Source organism: Pyxicephalus adspersus, chromosome 8, assembly GCF_032062135.1.
Source record: "Pyxicephalus adspersus chromosome 8, UCB_Pads_2.0, whole genome shotgun sequence".
Taxonomy (NCBI): domain Eukaryota; kingdom Metazoa; phylum Chordata; class Amphibia; order Anura; family Pyxicephalidae; genus Pyxicephalus; species Pyxicephalus adspersus.
In genome coordinates, this window is record NC_092865.1 from 24,362,268 (window position 1) to 24,384,666 (window position 22,399).

Consider the following 22,399-nt stretch of genomic DNA (forward strand, 5'->3'; position numbering starts at 1 on the left):
ATTTATTGATTGGATAGCAATCTATTTTTTAGGGCAGCAAAACATACAACAAGCCAAGGCTCACAGAATTGTTATTTTTGCTATTTGTAGAGTTTCCGCAGCACCTCTCCTATGAAATAAAAATGCAACTGGTTACCAGTTGTTTTAGGACCTTGGTTATAGATACTGATGATTTGGGATAAGGAAAGGTGTTGGATTGTGCCCTTAGACATGAGTGCCCTCACCTACAAGATTCTAAAATACAATGCAGCATAGTTCTGCCACCAAACGCCTCCAGTATGACCAATCTTTATGTAAAGTCAGGTCTGGTCAGTGCACTGGGAAAGGCCTTAGAAAAAAGTTTTCCCTTGTGCGTTATACTTGTTCATCTGCTGTACTAGTTACTCCCTGCACTGACCATAACCTGGCTTCTGGTTATTGTATGGTGCCCCAATTACTACCTGTTACCTGGATAATGGCCATTTGGTAATGAAAATGACCATCTCTTTTTTAGTATTTCCTCTTTTTAAGATCTTGATCCTGGGAATCAGATGAAATTTAAAATTCAGATTTGATTAAAATAAATTAGACCAGTGCAGGTCTTTTGCTATCTTAGCAGTCAATCTCTGACCTCATCCTATTACCCCTTTACTCTCCCCTGAAATATTCAGACTTATGGTCAGTACCTACTGCTTTAGTCAGCGTTTAACATAGTGGTCACATATATGAACCCTCACAGCTAAAACATATTCTTTAAAATCCATAAATATATGCACTCAGATTGCTGGAACATGTTCCTGTCAGTAGGAAAGATCTGCCCACTGGCTTTGTCCCAACATGACAGATAAATCCCCTATAAATGGTGATTATATGTGGATATATATGGCCCAGTGGGCTCTATTGATGAGGATCATTCTCTTACTATTTACAATTTTACCCAATTTAGCTGCTAAATGTTTTTTTAATTCGGTGCAGTCGTTTCACTTACCTCTAGACAGACAGGAAGGTGACACCCTCTAATATTTTTCAGCATCACAGCTTGCTGTGTCATTTACCTAATTGCTAGGCTATGAATTTGCAGTGTAATCATGATGATTTCATAGTTTTATGAGCAGCTAAGTCTCTACATAAAAAAATGAGTTGTGTCACTAGCTGGCTGTGCAGTATGGCAGGAGGTATGTAAAACACAAAGCTGGCTGAACAGATAGAGAAATCTTTTGTCAGCTGAAACAGTTCACTTCTATGCAGTGGTGTGGTTCAACAAGTATATGTTGTTACAGTGGAAAATGTGGAGGAAATGTATGTTCTTTTTGCTCAGACATACACTAAAGCTGCGTACACACGTCAGATTTTTCTCGCCCGATAATCGGCCAGATATCGGGCGAGAATCTGGCGTGTGTGCAGTCGGCGTCGTTCATCGTCCGTGGATCCTTCCTGGCGGATCCACGAACGATGAACGACGAGCAATCCTAATGCAAGGGAAGGGGGAGAGCTCACAGCAGGGTTCCGCTCCGTCACTCTCCCCCTCCCCTCTCCATAGAGCAGAACGGTGCTGTATGTATGGCACTCGTTCATGCATCGTGTAGTCCTTTGCCGTTGGAAAGGATCGTGAAAGATCCTTTCGAACGACAATAATTGCATGTGTGTACGCAGCTTAAGTCCTTCATTCTATGCCATCGCATTTCTCCTATCCTTAAGGAAAACTTCAATGCTGTTGTCAGTGATGTGATTATCATCTGACTACTAATAGTGCAGAACAAGTGGCTTTGTGTGCAGTACACAGATAACAGGTGCTGGAGGCAGATAAGGACTTGCCATTGGGAGAGTCATAAGATATTACAAGAGGTACTTATCACCCATCACGTGCTGTACATACATACAATACATTTCCCTGTGCTGATTCATGTTTACCCAGCCAGCAGTCTACACTACTCACCAGTTTCAGGGACTGCAGTGAGGGACTCTTCTTTATCTTTCCAGGCCTCACTGATCCATTACATGAATCAGTGTCTCCATGTGCTGAAATGGATCCACCGAGATGGTTAGGGGAAGAAATCTGCTCCAGACTAGAAGACTGGAAACGCTCCAGCTTGGGTCTTGACGTCAGACCAATACTGGAAAATATTTTCCTCATCCCACTACGGATGTCTCCCTTTTTTGTTGCAGGCTGCATTGACCTATGGGGTGCAAGACATGAGGAAGTCTATTAGTGATATGACTAAACTGTATCTTCAGGATTTTAATAGTTAAAAAAAAGGGTTTTAATAATCAATAAAAAGTTCTTCTCATGCACTCAATAGGACAGATTTATTAAAGTTCTCCAAGACTGGAGATGATAGACTATCATAGGAAAACCTGGGTGTTCCAGCAAACCTGGAATTGATCTCACCCAGGATATTAAACATTTGCTAACGAATAGCAAATGAGTTTGAAGAAATCCATTCTAGGTTTGCTGGATCACCCAGGTTCCCCCCTGATAGTCTATAATGAATCAGGCCCTGTATGTAATGCCATGCATGTTCATATTACATAGACAGATGTTTGTCTGCTTCTGGCTGTTTGTATGTGAGATGACCACAATTAAAATCTTTGCTGAATATTCGCTCTACATATCAAAAAAATCTACATGGGTTGGCCATGCATTGGTAATTTTTTATGAATGCATTGATAAAATTTAATATTCTTGCAAATATGTACAGATAGCTAAAAATTGAAGAGAAAAACATTGTCCTTAGCGTGCCATTAATAATAGATGATAGGTGGCTTTGTCTATGCAGTCAACTTGCATAGTTAGGTTTGTGAAATATCAAGCCAAAATATATACTAAAACCTCCAAGGCTATTACCCAAAAACAAGAGGAAATTAGTCATCATAACAAATGTGTATAGTATAGATCAGTGTTTCCCATCTGTAAGGGTGACATTTTTTCCACTGACCATATGTAAGAAGCATTATTTCCAGTGACACCATTACTAATATACTGTAAACTGTGGGTATGGTAATTTTAAAAGGGGTCCATAAAGACATGAAATATAAAGACATTAGAAGTGTTTTTATGAGTAATTTTTCATATAACATCATATAATTTGTTCTCACTTCTCAATGCAATTTGTCGTCCTTCTTCAGGAGGGTGAGTATATATTTAAATTCAATCTACTTTTTTAGCAATTTGTTAGCAATTGTAGGAGTGTCTTTTGTCTTCTGTAGGAGTGGACAAGTCGGGTTAACTTCCAATCAGCATAAATGAGCTTTGGATGCCCTAACACCGATTCACCAATTGTCTTTACCTGGTCCACTTTTATTGGACTATAACCTTCACAAGGACACTTCACAAGACTGCAAATCTGACAATGCTCTGGCCAAGTCATCACAATTTGGCCCTTGTCCCAGTTTCTCCTGTTTCTAGCACATTACATTCAAGAACTGTTATCTTGCTGCCTAACAAATAACAACATTTGACAGATACTATTGGAACAAGATCACCAATGTTTTTACTTCGTCTGTCAGAGGTGTTTTGGTTGATTACCCCATGTAAATGTATAGAACACAAATGGTCTTAGTGTTGGGCATGCTTAAAAATTAGTGTTTTAACCCTTGTGGAAACACAAACAGCAGTAAAAATGTGACAGATTCATCCCTTTATTACCTATGCAAAACAGGTTTTAAATAGAATGTGATATAATACACAATAATGCAGAATTAGGATTATAGGCATTCTGTACTAAAATACAGGGGCTACCATTGTTAACTTCTTTCTGCTAGTTATCCGGCTTCCTTGATTTTAATACTTGATTGACCTGAAACAAGCATGCAGCAAGTGGGATCACAGCTCCTGATCTCAATTTGTTTTAGGTTATCCACATAGAATGTACTGAAGCCATATGATCAGAATGCCAGCAGGGCAACTAGCTATTTTAGAAGGAGAGGTATCAGGTTTCTATTAACAATAAAACATTTTCAGGGCAATCTATGTATTTAGCATTCACTCACCCCTCATCTGTTAGTTCCAAGTATTTTTTCTTGGTTGACATTCCCAAATCATTTGTTTGGCAGTGAAAGCTGTTTTCACGATAACATTTTCCAGATACTTTGAAAAAAAATCGGACAATAAAGAAAAATAATTAGTTTGACATACCGGTATATATTCTGTACATATACATTTATACGTGGCTTTCTCCATTATCCTGAACAATATTTAGCCAAGGAGTTACTTTTACACTGCACTAAATAAAAGACACATTGGAGTCGCACAGAATTCAAAGACAGGCAATGTGAATAATCCCATTTACTTTGTCCACCAGAAGGAAGAAACTTTGGGTTTTTTTATGCTTGAAGTAGGTTCAGAAAGGTAAGTTTGCAGGATCTCAAATACCCACTCACTGCCCTACAATGTTGGTGTCACCTTTGACTCGGCCCTCTCCTTCACTCCCCACATTCAGAACATTTCCAGGTCCTGTCACTTCCACCTGCACAACATCTCCAAAACCCACCCCTACCTGTCCTCAGAAACCACCTCCTTGTACATGCTCTTATCTCTCATCTGGACTACTGTAACATCCTCCTCTATGGTCTTCCACTAACTTGACTATCTCCTCTACAATCTATTATGAATGCTGCCACCAGACATATCCATCCTTCATGCTTAAACGACAGTGGTTTGCCTTCAAATCCCTCTACAGCTTTTGTCTTGATTACCTTTCTGACCTGGTAAAACAAATACTCCCCTAGCCACTCTCGTCGCTCCTCCAATGACCTAATAAGAACTTCCTTACTCATAACCTCATTACACGCACGGCTCCAAGACTTTTCTGGAGCTGCCCCCACTCTCTGGAATGGTCTTCCTAGTCCTATTAGGCTTGCTTCTACTTTCTGTACATTTAAAAAAGCTGTCAAAACCCTAAACCCTTACTACTTCCCACCATCTCCTAGACCCCCACCTATTACTTTTATTATTACTCAGTATTTATATAGCACCATTATATTACGCAGCACTGTACAAAGTCCATAGTCATGTCACTAACTGTCCCTCAAAGGGGCTCACAATCTAATGTTCCTACCTCAGTCATATGTCTTTAAGACAGTCTAAGGGCAATTTTGGGGGGTAGCCAAACACAAACACAGGGAGAACCAGCAAACTCCAAGCAGAGAGTGTCCTGGCCGAGATTCGAACCTGGGACTTAATGCTGCAAAGCCCGGAGCACCTATCTATGAGCCACCATGCTGCCTATTGTGTGATACTTCCCCCACCTCCTAGATTGTAAGCTCTTCTGGGCAGGGCCCTCTCCTCCTCCTGTGTTACTGTCTGTATTTTTCTGTCATTTGCAACCCCTATTTATTGTACCTGTTGACACTATATAAATACTGTTTATTATTACTAATATTCATAATAATAAAAATGCCACTGTAAATAAAATCTTCCACAATGAAATGGGGAGAACTGGTCAAGTTCCACAGGGATTGTGGGTCACTGATTTGTTTGAAATCAATATCTCATGTCTATTACCTGTGGCTGCTTTGTCTCTATGGGGGAGGCAGATGTTTATGATTCTAGGACAATCCCTTTAAAAAGAAATACAGAAGGCAAATGTATGGCAATTACTAAGCTTTCAACTACAAAAACAACCACATGGACCAAGACAATATACATAGGTAAGACAATATACCGATGTATACTATTCCAAGTCAATAGTGCTACTAGCTTATAACCGTGTATGGCTTAAGCGGTCCCGACGCGTTTCACCTTCTAAGGCTTCCTCAGGGGAGCTTAAGCTTAACATCTGTACGGTCTAGATATATAGGAAGAATATTACTGAAAGAACATACAGTATACATAAGGTAAGACAGTGAATAGAGCATACATGTACAAAAATCTTCATAGTGACTATAGATTGGCTGCTAACTACTTTAAGAAGCAAGGGTAGTGTGTAAAATATATCTAGATATACACAAAAAAATATGAAACATGTCATATACATCAACATGCATTTGTACTAAAGGCTGAATACAAGCAGTAAGGTCTAATACATTCAATTTCTTGGATAAATTAATTACTTAAGACATTCTGGTACAGTTGAAACCTGCCCATAACACAGAGTATATAATGCGTAATGAATTTAGCGACCTTAAACACAATAAGTAACCTAAAACATTAGCCAAAAATATATATATGAAATATGTGGATGTATTATAGATATCACCAACACATCCTGAATAGATTATATTGTAATAAAACTGCCACAAATCGTCAAACCATTACACTGATGTGACCTGTGGGGTGGGTACTTTTAGGATAGAAAACAATGTCACCAATTAGGCATTGGTTGTGACAACTGGATGCTCCTGGTTAGTTCAGCAATTATCAATTATTCTGTGCATGTCAGAGAAGCAATCATAATGCAGATTGATTAAATGATTGATTTAAATGGACCATTTTCATCTATAAAATATCACTGTTCAATCACAAAGTACAGAATAATACAACACCTGCATCAATATTTGCATCAGATAATTGGTTTCCAATTGCTTTGTTCAGGAAGTTTGATCACAAATCACAATGAGAATGGTCACCATGCAATGGTGTTCAGTGTAAATACAATAAAGGAATTTCTAACCTGTGTTGTTGCTGCAAGGTATCTGCCCATTTATTCCTGACTTTTCAGTGCTTTTCTCTTCCCTTTGTATTTCACTCTTCTCCTGTTCCTTTAATAGGTTTGATGAACTATGGTCGTTGTCCCTTTGGTCTTTGAATGATGGATGTCTACCATTGTCTTTATGTCTACTGCTGAAGGAAGATCTGTCAAGTTCCTTGGGTTCCTGGTGTTCCTTGAAGTCCCCATTTTCCCTTCCTTCCATAGCCTTTTTGTTCTCTGTGTGTTTCTTCAGTTTCTGAGTCCCTTCTTTAGATTTATATTCTTTAGTTTTCATTCCTTGGGTAGAAAGTTGATGATGATTGGAAGCACCAAGGGTTTCTTGAGTGGTTTTCCTAATATTTGGCACTGGTTTCAATTGAGGTCCCATTTTTTCATGGGAATATTGTACCATATCTCCCTCTTGGGAGTTGTGTGGTTGCTGGCAGATGCTTCCTGGCCGTAGTGTAAGTCTGTTTCTAGATGGTGTCATTGTTGGAGCTTTTCCAGAAGGTGGGACAGGCACATGGCCAGATATAACAGGGGAAGAAATAGCTTGTGACATGCACGGAATCATTGGAGTGACCTGAGTTCTGGTATCTGTTAAATGCATTCTATAATTTCCTACTTTAGTGTCCATATTTAACATAACAGTTCCACTTTCTTGCATGGATGGATTCTGTTCAGTGCCATACTCTAGAGCTACATTGTGCTTTTGTGTAGGTTGTGAACTTTTCCTTAAGCAAGTCCTCACTGGGTCCACATGAAACGTTTCATCAGTGTCCTTCTCCTGATTTCTTTCTGATGTTTTGCCCAAACATTCCAAATGGCTGGACTTGTTTTGCCCTCTATTTTCAAATAAATTATCTGAAGTACCAGTTCTGGTTCCATTATTTTGATTACTACATGATTTTTCCACCTTTATTTTACCTTCTGAACATATTTTTGGAGTTGCATTGGCTTGGTTTATTCTGCAATATCTATACATGCCCCGTTCATGACTTTTCTTATCGTGGCTTCGATTACCATCATCATCTCCAGATGAATCAGGAGTAGAGTCACTGCCAATGTGGGTTTCACGAATCAACTCAGTGTACATTCGCCATGGTTGAGAAGGCAAAATCCAGTGAGGAGAAGGTTTGACTCCCAGTGGGCAGCTCACAGAGCCATCCTGAGTCATTTTGGAACCCAAATGGACATTGCGTAAGTTTGTACCATGTGTGGCAGCTGGACTACTGCCTGTTCCTTTGAGGTAAGAGCCACATGTTCCACACTGTCCGTGTCCTGAAGGTGACAACTGCTCTGTCCCGGAAATAGGACCATTTGACTGTCTCCTGGGTGGTGGAGTAGAGACCTTCTGTGGAACCTGTTGTCGTTCCCTGTATCTTTCTTCAGCCTCCCGTTCAGACTCATCCTGAAAGCGTACATGAGAGGGCGAGCTTCCTCGGGAGCCTTTATGCCAAGAAGAATACTCACTTCTGGAACTGTCACTTAGCGATCCTCCGTCTGTCACAACACCTGAGATGCTGGGGCCCCTAGAGGAATAAAATATGAAATATAAGGAACAATACTGCCATTAAAGGGGTTGTGAAATTGACAAATACTAACAATGAAATCTTTTTATAAAAGGGAATTTTCAACTTGTTGCTTTGATGTGTTCATAGAACACACATGTAGCAGAACAAAATACCGAGTTACATTTCTCATTTCTTCCTCTAGTAGTAGTTTAGCAAAAAACAACTGGACAGGAATGATTTCTACTAAATCAGTATACAAAATTCTGTTTATTGTCAGTCCACAACAGGTATTAGGAGTGCATTTACAGTAAATTACCAGGTATTTCTCTATTCTTGGATAAAAAACATACAAATGTGCATGGATTGCAGACATATACAATTGTTTTTCGTCTTTCTTTTTTTTGTCCTGACATACATGAGATGAAGAAATCAGCAATTATCTGCATTATTATCTTTGACCATGGAGTGGATCTTGACTGCTTTTCGTTCCAGATTCGTATCCCATCAAATCCTCCTGTCTAGCAGCAGAAAATGCCATAAAGCTATAAATGTAAAATCTAATTGAATATTTTTCTTAAAACAAAACTTTCACACTGAGATCTGTATCCTCATATTGAATAGTCATGGGTTGCTACACTACGGAAAATGCATACATTTCTCAGCCTTTCCTAACAGACATAACTGTACTGCTGAAGAAATCCAAGGGGTTCAGTTGTAGGGGATTTCAACAAATGTAGAAGTGCCAATTAACATGTATGCCTGAATACTATATAACGGCTATTGGAGTCTTCACAAATGAGATCATCACTACATAATTCCTGATTCTGTACTTCTACACCCAGGACTTGTAAGTGTTCACAACCACCTTTGCATGTTTTTAGCATTTCATGTTGTATTCTACTCCAGGAACTAAAGTGATCACCATTAGTGTTCTTAAGGTAGATAATATATTGTTAAGTAATTGTTTTCCTCAACAGAGATATATTTTTTTAGATTTAGGTAGAGTGGGGAAAGGTCTGTTTTTTTTACTGCTATCCCGACTCCATTAGAGAAATTACCTCTCATGAAATGATAACAATGGTTTAGCAGACAGGAAATAAAGAGAAATCTGTAACAGGGACACAAAAAAAAGTTGACGGGTTCTTGACATAACAGTTACAGAGGGGAAGTCTCTATAAAGCAGCTTCTTATTCTTCCCCCTACTCTGTTCATAACTGGCTATGGCTATACAATTTAACACTAAAATATCTGTTTTGAGTGAGCTGATTCTTGTACATTTCTTGTCACATAAATAATAACATGGGTGTAATATGGTGAAAGATTACAAATAGTCATATTCTTTGCTTAAAAACTGCTAAAACCCTAAGCCTTTGTATGAACAAAACTTTATAAGCCTGAACACAAAGGAAGCTATCCTATATAGCTGTCATCTCCATACTTCTCTTTGATATATCAGAGGAGGGGAACAAAACAAACAATTACTGCACCATTTACAGTGTTCAGACATGTTTACTAGCGTTGCCTTTAAAGTGAACAATGCTGGAGTGTATGAGCCATGTAAGGAGCCAACACGCAAGATATTATTTTTTTGTGTGTAGACAATGCAAATTCATCTCACAATGAGTTTCTACAATAAATGAATTTAGATGAATGCAGCTCATCATATACACTACCATATATGTTACAACATGACAAATTATATCAAGTTATACCTAATTTAAATATTCTGGTAAATGGAATTTATTCCAATGAAGGACTAAATCAAGGTTATATATTAAAAAAATTAGAAAATGTGGTGAATTTAAGTGAACCTGTATAGTCAAACATTCGTGGACACCTAAACATCACCCATATGGCCAAAAGTAGACACCTCTGCAAACAATAGAATTTAGGTGTCCAATAAAGCATACAGTACAAAGACAGTTGTGTACTTCTAGCCTTGTGGCAACAGTCCGGGGAGGTCCCTTGTGTTCCTGAATGACTGTCCCCCTGTGCACAAAAGCCATATAAAGACATTGGTAGGTTTAGTGTGGATTAACTTTAATTGCCCTCAAAGAACCCTGACCTCAGTTGTGTTAAACACCTTTGTCCTGCAGGACAGGTCTTCCCAACCAACATCCCGATGTTAGAAATGTGTAAATGTTTTAGGCTTGAATGAGCACAAATTCCTTTAGACACAATCAAAAATGTTGTTGAAATCCTTTTCTGGAGAGAGGTGGCAGTTATAGCCACAGAGGGGAAGGGGTCTTTACAAATGATTTATTTTCTTACCTGGAACAAATATGTAGGATGGGAGTTTAAACAAAATCCCTTTTCACTAACTAGATACTTGTTCCTGGTCAATGACAACCCTGGAAGCTACACTTTCAAAAATAAATCAGCAAGAGGTTCCTTTATGAGAAGCCATTCAATCCTGCAATATTTTATAAATAGTTGTGTAGTTCTAAGCCATTTAATCCTGATAAATGGAATCATGTACATGTAGCTTAAATGATCTGTCTACAACAAAACAGTTTAGATTTGCTTCCTGACTCCTTATCCTTCTTCTATATCCCGGCAGTAAAAAGCACTAAATCCATAATGTGCCAATTCCAAAATGAATCCCACCTCTCATTCTTACTTCACCCCAATAGAATGAATGTGTAAGCTCCATGCCAACAGAAGAAAACAAAGCAGCTAGCAAGTGAATCAGCTTGATGGCCATGACAGCTTTTAAAAGAAAAGTATATAAAAAAAAGAATACATTAATAACTGCCAATTTTCTAAAAATGATAGATTTTGAATCACAGATCAGACTCATGGTGTTCAAAGTCAGCACTCCTGACATGTCTACTTTCAGTAAGGCAGAAGGCATTGGATCAAGATAGGAACCACAGAACTAGCATTCTAAAATGCAGTGATTGGAAATAATAAGTTATAAATTGTTTCAGTATATTTTTACGGTATTATCCTATGTGATAACATCTATCTCTGTGGCAGAGGGTGCTTATATCCAGCAATATAGCACTTACAGGGGTGGCAGAGAGTTCCGGTGACTCCATCCAAAAGCTATAGTAGAGTACTACACAAGTCAACTTTACATCTACTATACAAATAACACTAAACAACTTATACAACACCAGAACAGCAAAGTGTCCCCATCAGAGATCTTCCCTTTGTTTTGATACGTCATGGCTTCTAATTTTCTATGGAATCTTTAATCCCTGTAAATCCCCCTGTTTTTCTGTCTAGTCCCACTCATCCATACATTGTACTGTTCTTATTCAGGTTGTATTTTCCCCTCTTGTCCCAACTTACCTGCGGAGAGTGGGTTGCGAGTGTGGATGTGTTAGGACACAGTGGGAAGCTCGCAATGGACTGGCCCCCTTTGCTTTCATCCGTGCTCTTTGCAGCAGCTGCTTGGCCTGTTCGTGACGGGCGCTGAGCTCCCTGGGAGAAGATTAAAAGAGATTTAATAATGACGCCACTTCCCCGAGTGCTACAAACAACGTAGTTGACTGTAGAGAAATATAGGGCGAGAAGAAAAGACCAACAATTGCAGTGCCCCCTAATGGAACTGGGTGTAAAAAAACAAAAAAAAGCAAAATGCACAAAGAGGTAAAATTAGGACATAACCCATTTTAGGATGTGATTAGACAAAGACAGCAGAGACAGGCAGACACTGATACATGACATATGGTTTAGGCTTAAAGATTAAAAGCGTTGGTCACTTCTGACATTGTGCTAATGTAATGTGCACAGGAGAAAGCAACAAATGATATACTATGACCGTACAATGAACACACAAATACCAACATGAGCCTTGGCGTTTTCCATTCTAGCACCTAAGCCGAGAATAAAACAGAGAAGATTAAGGAACCATTCAGTGCTCAGCTGTTGCTGAAATGGATGTCCATTTCTGTTCTGCCAGCCAGTTATTGAAAATCGTCAGAAATTTTACCCCAACGACAGATGCACTACCTCCATGGCAGCACTATGAGTATGTTCAAGAGAGGCATGTTTGTAGTTTATCTGAGCAGAGAACTAGGAAACTACAAAAGTTAATGTAGTTGTGGATTCAATAGGCCATTAATGTCTGAATTTGGCTTGGTATTATTAGGTACAGACTATTAGTGGAAGAAGCAGCACAAGGAGGCAATAGGTTCTGGCGTGGTGCATGTGTTTTAGGCAGAACATGCTGATATAAGGAGAGGTCAGAGGTACAAACAGGGGAACTCATCCACTGCTTCTCCTTTTCTCCTTCTCCTGTACTGTACTAAACTTATTAATGTTACTGAACGGTAATAGTGAAAATCAGGTCTCCCGCCCTTCATGAAATGGCTGCACAGAACTATGTAAACCTCAGGACTGGGTGGATAAGCATATATTCAAATCTTTGGTAAGGAAACATAACTTTCATATATTTCTTTATTTCAATAGAGTTTAGCTTTAAATGCAATGCATCCTCATTTTTGTATATTTAATTATATTTAAAGGAAAAATAATTTTTCTTCGGTACTGCATAATAGAAGAATTATAGTCTCGCAATAAAAGTTGCAAACAGGCAGGATTTTTATTGCTGAAGAGACAATACTTACCTGCCTGTCCACAATCTTTTTCTAAGAACCCTGAGCTGCATATGCAAAGCTCAGTGACGACAGCTGCTGGTCAGGGACAACAACAGCTGCAGCTCAGTGACAACTGAGCTGCATATGCAAAACTCAGTGTAGGATGCAGGGATATGCCGAGTATCCTAGACAGGGCTGACAGGAATGAATGAACTCCCACACCCATGCATAGGAGTTACGTCATTCCACCCCGGCCAATCAAGATCGCTACAGATCTGGAACTTGGAAGGAGATGGGGTGTGCCTTCGCAGCAGTTGCAATGGAGCAAGGACATTATAAGCTAGTTAAACAATTTCAATTGAGCAGATACTTTATTTAATTGCAAAAAACATCTCCTTTCCCTTCTGTAATTAAGGACATTCCTTTCATTTCATTTTACATTTTAAGGATTAATTCAACTTTAAAGATGGCATATTGCATATAGATAATTGACGTTTTCTTCAATTAGAGAGAGAAAGTCGGAAAGTAAATGGCTACTGCTGTGCTTTCTATTTAGAAAAACATATTGTCTGCATATGCTCTGTTATGGGTGTGCTATGTAATACAATATGTTTGTTAAACAAAGATTTTATATAAAAAAAATATATAAAAATTATTTTTCACAACTACAAACTTAAAGACCTCTAATAGAGACCTAAAATCACTTCATTTCCCATTTCATCCAGGAATCTGATTGCTTGCTTTGGGCAATAATCCCTATTCTGAAAGGTCCTAATGTTGCCCACAGGAACCAGAATGCATTCATTTGTCTTTTCGTGATATATGTGCACAAGAGGTCTCTTTTATTAAAGTGTTCAAAAGGAAAACAGTGCAGAAATACTGCAGCTGCCATTGCTGACTTTAACACAAGGACTCTATGGCTGGTTATTGGACTTCAAGTCTAATAAACCCTACTAGTCATTAGCCACCTGGGGTAATAATCATGGAGCATTCACATTTCCTCTGAACTCCAGGAAAACAGCTAGATAGATAAATGAAATCCATCAACAGATTTATATTTCTGTCCAATTTTAGGCCATAGTAAAGAAATGGCACCTAGTGGTCCATCACGTCTTTTGTCTGAGTTTAGAAAACAAAGGTTTGATAGATCCTGAGGTATACAGGGACCTGCTAGAAGCACAGGCAATGGGTTGCCACTACTGACAAATAAAATGTATGTCGATACAAAATGAATCATTTGTTTATAAAGTACAGCCTGGAAATACACAAATCCATGTTTTATCCCTTGAAGTGTAAAAAATATAACATAACTTCATTTCTGAAGGCTTATAAAGAAAACAGAAGATCTCTTCTCTTTTCTTTCTTCCTTTTTTTTTTAATAACTCCTTCTGCTCAGGTGGAATGCTAAGGATGTTATCAGATTTCGACTGCACGATGCATGAATGAATGCTGTACATACCGCACCGTTCTGCTTTATGGAGAGGGGAGGGGGAGAACAATGGAGTGGCACTTGGCTGGGCACTTTTTCCTTAACTTGCATTACAATCGTTCATCATCGATGACGAGGACCACTGTACACACAACAGATTCTCGTCCGATATCTGCCCTGAGACGATTATTGGACGAGAACCATTGCACGTGTGTACGTAGCCTTAATCCTCCCCCCCCCCCCCAGTCTAAGTGCTGATGTACAAGGATTGCAAGAGGCTGATACAGAATAAATAGCAGGTAGGTTCTCTGCTTTTATGTCTTCTCACAGTTAAGATTTGAGAATACAGCTTATTAATGTTGCCCTCACTGCCTTCCGTTGATAACTTACCCACTGTCTTCAGTCACGGGTATGTCCACCCCTAAGTCTTCATCTACGTCACCTGTGATTGTCCCTGCAATGGAAGAAATACAATTATGTAATACATGTGTTCATTATTCCGTATCATTTACTTCACTACTTCCAATCATAATATACTCACAGGTTTTGCTTGCTTGCCCCTGGCTGAGTACACGACTTGGAGTTCTCTCCCCACCATGAGTAGCCGCTTTTCCAAATTTACTCCTTAGCTCCTGTCTGTTCCTCTCCACTCTTTCGGCCAGAGTAAGGGAGACAGCGTCTTGTTCTTTGGTATTCTCTGGCAAATCTACATCATTAGATGAAGAGTGCAACTGCTCCTGACAGTGTGAAGAATTGTTCTCTGTGTTCTGACTGGGGTTATATGGATTTATAATTTTGCAACCATTGGTGTGAAGATCCAAGGACCCATCTGAACTGTAAGTCCCCCAGAACTCATCACGTCTCCAACTCCCTTCATGACCACCAGAATATCTGCCATTCTTAGTGCAGTCCAATAACTCCTCTGTTAGGTAGGTACGGAGCTGAGGAGATACCAAAGCATCTTCACTGTTGTCCTTTTTTCCACCTTCATCTTCCAATCTTCTGGTCTCTTTTCTCCCCTTCATATGTTTCTCCTTCAGGGCCTTCACCTTTCCCTGAAACACAGAAGTCCTTACCCCATATCCTTCTTCATGCTTCATGGACTTATCAGCCTGTTCAGTACTTTTGGTCCTGTCACCTGCAGCTCTTACTTTCCTTGAGGATTTGTGTGCCAAACATTTCTTTTCTCCATCTGGGATATATTGTCTTTGGTTAACCTCCGCCGCCATTTTTGCCACATTCAAATGTGACCTGAAAAAAGACCATCAATATGAATTAGTTCGGGTGCATTTATTGGAACATAAAAAACCTAACAAAGTAGAGAGCAGCAAGTTTCAGCTCTTCCCTCTTGCATAGCATAGAGATGTATGTCAAAGACACCTTTGGCCTTTCTCTCAGGGCTTCTGTGTATTCTTTGCATTCATGACCATCTGCAGGACTGACTAAGGAAATGCAAGTCAAAATCAGCAACAGTGCTATTTGTCTATTTGGGGATAAAAAGTTCAATTGAAGCTAACAGATCATCAGCTACTAAGTGATCACCATCTCATGTCCACATGTTCATCAACACTTCTTATTGGGCATGTGTAATGAGTACAGGGGGGTTGGTGCTGTTATCATCTGCTGAGTTGAACACTTCCAATGAAGTATTTCTGCCTCTGGTCACAAGATTTACCCTCTCAAGCCAAGAAGTAAACTTGCTGAAAAAACTGAGACAGACCAGACTGAAGACAGACAAGCTCTGGAATATGTGAATGGCAAATCTTGGCAGAAAACAGAGGTGAGACATAACAAATTGTGCTTCAATCAACTCACCTTCAAAATAAAAAAAACAATGGGTACATGTCTGATTTCAGTTGGAATCATGAGCATTTCTCAGCTTCTAGACCAAAGGGTTAACGAACATCATCAGACAATACAATACCATTCACTAATGTGTTAACACAATTCTCTCAGTGTATTCCATATAGACATGCTAGGATGCTTAACTTCAATTTTATTGAGACATTCTACATTAAAACTAATGCAAAGAAAAGATGAAGAAACAATGGAGATTGTCTATTTGCTTTTCATATAAATTATTGTTGCCTGTTTGGGGGTTTAAAAAAAAAAAACAAGGAAATGCTACAAACATTGATGTTTCAAGCATGCCTACAACAAGTGTAGTTTTTTACCACATTCTCAACCATGCTCCCAACTGGTTTAGATGAACTGTATGGGTTTGATTGGGAACCATTTTTTGCAATGGGTTTGCATACTACTGGGTGGTTTGCAGCCCAGCAAGGTTCGTGCTTCTATTAACTTGAATGAGAATGTGTTCCAACTGCAGTGAGCTGCCATTTATTGCTGGAGTTGTTGCTAGAGAACTGGAGATGTCCAAAATCCTTTGCAGTACAGTGAACCCCACTGATAAACTTTGGCCCCTGGAAGAATCACATCAGACACATCTGATGTGTCAAATGCTGGCATTCCCTGTTGGGCACTAATATGCTAATCTCAAATGGTGATACAGGGGCTGGCAGATGGAACCACAGAGAGCAGTGGAGGACCACGCTGGTAGCACAGCTTTTTTGGGTAGGAAGCTCATTTTTTCTTTTGGTGTAAAATAAACACGTTTTCAAACTAATAGCTACTTTAGCCAAAATTTCTCAGTGATGGAGCCCCAGAGGTGAGGCGCTTGTGGGTGTGGATGTGGGTTTCAACATTCCAGACCCCATTTATACCAAGGAGTTTATAGTACTGGGTTAAATTAGCATTTAAAATTCTTCTACATTATGAAAACATTGTGTGATTCATTTCTTTTATGTCAGCAGATTTCTGATTATCACAATATACAGTGGATGTAAAAAATGCAGCATGTGGATTGTTGGAGCACTACTTGAGGAAGTGACAAGCCAAATTCACAATCTGTTGAACGCCAAAAGTATATCAACCTTGGCAGAAAGAGAAAACATAATAAATGTGGGGTTCTCTTAAACTGAACAGGGCTTTGTTTTGTGGATGGAAATCACATGAAATGGAAATCGCAAGGACCCCTACGCGAGTCCAAAAGACTAAAGCTATGGCCATTTTACAGCCTGTAAATGGGGAAGCATCAAAGCAACCAATGCATTCTAAGCAATGTGCAAGCCCTCGGTCAAATAAAAAGAATGTTTGTTCAGTGGGAATGTGTGTCCTCCAAGTGTCTGAAATACAGGGCTGAAAATCAATGAAGTGAATGTTTGAATTTTGCAGCAAGCTGGCGGTCAGATTGACAAATAAAAATCACTGACATGACACAGATAAAAGCTACCCCATTTACACTGTGTGATTGTATCATGGCTGCAGGTTTCTGGGAAGCTATTTGGTCATGGACAACCCATTAAGCGATATCTAATTACTGTGAAACCTGTTGAAGAGCACAGCTGCCAGCAATAAAATCAGCCATAGTCCAAAGAAAAACTTCCCTAGAGTTTATAGTGGCAGATCAGTTCCCAGTATACAGATGAGCTGATCTCCTAAATCTCAATATATATGCTGACAGTAGGTGATTCTGAGGAAATAGCATGCGGAGTATATATATATATATATATATATATATATATATATATATATAATTTTAACTTTAAAGCGTACATAGACTCTGAAATTTCACTTTACATAAAAGGGTAGAACCACTTTATGTTAAGTAAAAATTCTGGTTGTTGGTATTTTTTTTAGGTACAACACCTTTTTTTTTTTAAAGCACTGCCCTCTAAATGAATGGGAGCACAAAGCCTCCTGGGATGCCTACATCACGCATCCCGGGAGGCTCTTGGGTGCTCCTTCTGCGCATGCCCGAGTATCCTGGGCATTCGCAGAAGTAGCCTTTTAGTGACGTAGGTTGGAAAAAAACTTGCCAATCTCACTGCGCATGCGTGGGATTGGCAAGTTTTTTCGCAAACCTACGTCACCCGATCTTGCACCTGGGTTGGGTGATATAGAAAGAAGAAACCAGAAGGATCAGCAAATACCTGGATCAGAAGGATCCAGGTATTTGCTGGATCAGAGACGGATACCGGGACAACGCAGGACCCGATGCGCTGACTGCTCAACTGTTCTGCGGGATTAAAGGTGTGTATTTTTTTTTTTTGTTTTGGGCATTTTTTAGTTTACTTTCTCTTTATTATTTAGCTTCTGTGGATGCAATGTGAATTCTAGAGGAACATTGGACTTTTTAAAATTTATACTTTATAACAGGGTTTGTTTTGTAGCTCCCATCTCAAGTACTGGATAAGAGTGCTGCGCAGAAAACACAAGGTTGGGAGCAAAAGATTAAAACAGTTGTTGTGCTTAAAAAGCAAAGACTTTTAGTTAAAAAATGATGCAGAAGGTCCCAGAACAGAATAAAAAAGAACCTGTAAATAAATTAGTATACACTGCATGGAAAAACCATTATCCTTTTCCCATTAGGTACAAGTGAATTACATGCACAAAATTAGTATACAGTGAACATTGTATTATAAAAAATGAAGCAGATCAGATATTCCATAGAAGGAAAGAGAATTCATGCAGAAAAATATGAACCCGGAACACAGGAGCTATGGTGGCCTATTAAACTAAATGCATGATCTGACAATGGTAGACCAGCAGGGTTAAAAGAGAAGTATATACAAATCAGAGCACTGCTGTCAGATCCCTTCCAGATATTAACACTTTAGGGGCCACGTACTATGAAACTCACTTCTCCACTTTCCTACTAGGCCCGTATTTGTTGAAAGACCACATAGGTGGGCACAACAAACATTTTGGTGGGGTGCCATTATCTTAGAAGTTTTTGTCTCTTTTTTTTTAATCACAAACAGGCTCTGATTTATTATAAACATATTGGTGTTTGGCCACGAATGTCTGCGCTGGTGGAGGAGTAGACCAATAAAGCAGATTAGGGGGACACTTACTTGAAACACACCTCGATTCTTCACGCTTTTGTATTTTTTTGTACACACCGCAGTGTTTTCTGCTGGAAAGGTAGTAATTTTAAGGCGACTACATGGGTTATTTTCAGTGCAGCAGGGTTGTATCACTTACCAGTTGTGGGCAGAGCAGACCAGTCTCTCTGCGGCTCTCCTCTGTCTCCATGTGTTTCTGTGGCCTCTCCAGCCCCGGGTCCCCCAATTCACACACCTGGTTGGAGTTGTGGGGGTCCTGGGCGATTCATTTTATGGCAGTGAGTCTGGCCCATCTTAGGCGGTGAGGAGCACACAGTGAGCCGCTTGTTCTGAACTCAGAATCCTCTTTATGCAAGTTTGGCAGCTTCAGCTGCTGCTTCCCATCCCCGGCTCCAGGAATGCTTCCAGCTTGCCAGATGCTGCAGGAAGTTCAGGGAAAGTAACTGTCCTCTATCACTGGCTAATCCTCTCTCTGAATGGTTCCTCTACTTCCAGCTTAATTCACAGCTTCCAAGACTTCCATGCCTTTCTCCTTCACTGGCCTGAACTCCCTCCCTTCTTAGTTCAGTGTATGACCTCCTCTCCTTCACTCCTCCTCTGCATGAAACTCTCCCCCTCTACCCCTGTTTGTCTGCACTTCTCAGTCAATATCTAACCAGCCCCTCACTGCTCAGACACAGTTTGCTCAAGGAGACTGCCTGCCTGCAGAGAGTGTCAGCTGTGGGGGGAGGCAGGCTGGTGTTTTCCTATGACACATGGACAAAGGGGGGTTACAATGTATCCAGAGACTGCAAGGGAGGAGCTACAAATGTCCAAAAGAGACAAGGCACAGATGGATTATGGCCTGCCCTCAGGGCAATTTAAACAAAAAGTTCAAGTAGGGAAAAGTTTTGCTGGAACAAGAAATGTTAAAGAAATTCAAATACACAAAGCTCCGGCTTTCCTTACTAATTTCTCCCAATGCAGAAGATCAATAAAATATATTTAGGGACAATATTATTTTAGTAGGGCACAAATGTAATCTAGAAGAATGCTTTCTTGACTTTTCACAATATTTTTTCTGATATGTATGGGAATTATTATATGTTGTGGGGACTAAACGTGGACCTCAGTTTTCTAAATTACTATCAAATAGTTTTATGACCATTCTCACCTCTCTGGCTCTATTCTTTCCCCTTTCCTATCCCAGAATACACATCTCTACTCCGTATCTGATTTACTTTTTCACTTTAATTTTCTTGTATTGTTTTGTTTTTCTTTCACAGAGATTGTGTGCTTGTATCATTCTGCTAAACCTTTGTGTGTCAGTACTTCTTAGACAGAAGTGGGGGTAAAACCCAAAAATGCTTATCCTGAAAATGTAAGGGCTTGTTCAGGCCTGCAGTAAAAACACTGCTGTTACTACTCCTGGATGCCTACTATGCACAGCTAGAATTCCAGGATTGGTTTCAGGCAAAAAGCCCGATTTTGCAGGCATTTGCACCTGCCTATATAGACATTTTTAAAGTTTAAGCTACGTACACACGTCCAATGGTTCTCGCCCGATAATCAGCGCTGGGCTAATATCGGACGAAAATATGGCATGTGTACAGAGCCTGTCGTCCATCGTCCAAATGACCGCCCTGGTGAATCCACGGACAGAATGGTGCTGTATGTACAGCACTCGTTCATGCATCCATGCATCGTGCAGTCCTTAGTCATTGGAAAGGATCGTGAAAGATCCTTTCCAACGACAATAATTGCACATGTGTATACAGCTTTGGTTAAAAAACTAGACACTAGGCATTGAAAAAAATGCCTAATAATGCTTGTACAAAAAGTTGCTTATTCAGGTCTGGAGGTGGAGATGGAGGTAGCATATCATCCCAGACGCTACATAGGTGTCTCCAGCTAGAATATTTACCTTTTTTTATATTTGTAATTTCTTTTTATCTTTTTAAACTTGATTTTTTTTTAATTTTACATTTTATTGTTGCCAATAAAATACACATAAATCAAATATTCGATTATTCGATTCCAATATGATTTTGTTGCTGCATAGTTCATTGTTTTGAGGAAATAAGGAAGATGAGAAATGAGAATGCTGTATAGTTGTCCTCCTGAACCTTCACACAATGGTGGCACACTGGGTTAAAGCAAAACAGGATATGCAAATATTGTGATGATGATGATGAGGAGTCTAATCTGTGCAATAATCCAGCATGAAATTGGATCTTTTCTGCAGGCAGTAGTAGGTGAATCTGATGGGTCCCTCTAAAAAAAAAGGTTTGGGAGTTCAGGTGCAGGGCTTACAGTGAATATGATTTATAGGTCTATTAGGGCATTTGTCCATCAACATTACAATAGCATTAATTTGCTAGCCTGGACTGGAAAAATTAAATCTGGGATTTGATAGCTGGAATGCCTAGTGATGGGTAGGAATGAGTCGCCTGTCAGAGATATATTATACAGCAAAAGTTTGTGACCACTGGACCATCACAAACTATGGACATCAATACAGAATTGTTCCCTCCACCACCAACGGCTTCGGAGGTTAAAACAGCCTTCACCCTTCTGGGAAGGCTTGCCAGGTATTTAGGAGAGAGCATAAGTGAATCAATGCTTATGCAATCAGAAAAAACATTTGAGCGGTCAGGCACCACTGGATGTAAATCTTGCCTAAGAATTGGTATTACAATTCATCTCAAAAGTGTTCAATAGTGTTGAGGTCAGAGTTTTGTGTAGGTCACTCATGTTCCATCACACCATGTTTATAGACATGTATGTGCCAACATTGCAAAGCATGCCCATGCCCATCGGTCAGACCCACTACTCCTGCTGGGACATATTGGACAGATGGACCCTTTACCACATTATGGGACGCACCTTTACCTGCTACTGGAAGGGGAGATTTGGAAACTTTGGTTCAGTCCAGTACACACTTTGCACTGCCTTCAATTAGCTTTTTTCTTAATGAACAGTTCCATATTATATTAAGGTCTTGGAACATAGGCTACAGTTAGGCCCATAAATATTTGGACAGAGACAACTTTTTTCAAATTTTGGTTCTGTACATTACCATTAATTTTAAATAAAACAACTCAGATGCAGTTGAACTGCAGACTTTTAGCTTTAATTCAGTGGGTTGAACAAAAAGATTGCATAAAAACGTGAGGAACTAACGCTTTTTTATAACACAATCACTGCTGTGCTATGCTTTGGGTCATGAGCTGTTCCACGCCTTCTCCATACTTTTTTCTTGCCATCATTCTGATAAAAGGTTGATCTTGGTTTCATCTGTCCAAAGAATGTTTTTCCAGAACTGTGCTGGCTTTTTTAGATGTTTCTTTAACAAAGTCCAATCTAGCCTTTCTATTCTTGAGGCTTATGAGTGGCTTGCGCCTTGCAGTGCACC

The 22,399-nt window shown here is 39.5% G+C and overlaps 1 protein-coding gene across 2 annotated transcripts in view; it reads right to left on the minus strand.

The window, feature by feature from the left end:
• Nucleotides 1-22,399, minus strand: part of KIAA1614 (KIAA1614 ortholog) — a 33,953-nt gene that overhangs the window by 5,850 nt on the left and 5,704 nt on the right. The window contains exons 1-7 of one of the 2 annotated variants that reach the window (XM_072419803.1): nt 19,145-19,884; nt 14,640-15,349; nt 14,489-14,552; nt 11,420-11,551; nt 6,591-8,140; nt 3,970-4,066; nt 1,916-2,156 (exon numbers count right to left, since the gene is read on the minus strand). In XM_072419803.1, the coding sequence (XP_072275904.1) occupies nt 1,916-2,156; nt 3,970-4,066; nt 6,591-8,140; nt 11,420-11,551; nt 14,489-14,552; nt 14,640-15,327 (2,772 nt within the window). In that variant the 5' untranslated portion in view covers nt 15,328-15,349; nt 19,145-19,884. Of the gene's footprint in view, nt 1-1,915; nt 2,157-3,969; nt 4,067-6,590; nt 8,141-11,419; nt 11,552-14,488; nt 14,553-14,639; nt 15,350-19,144; nt 19,885-22,399 lie in introns of those variants that run through there. The other variant, XM_072419802.1, reaches the window with a different exon arrangement.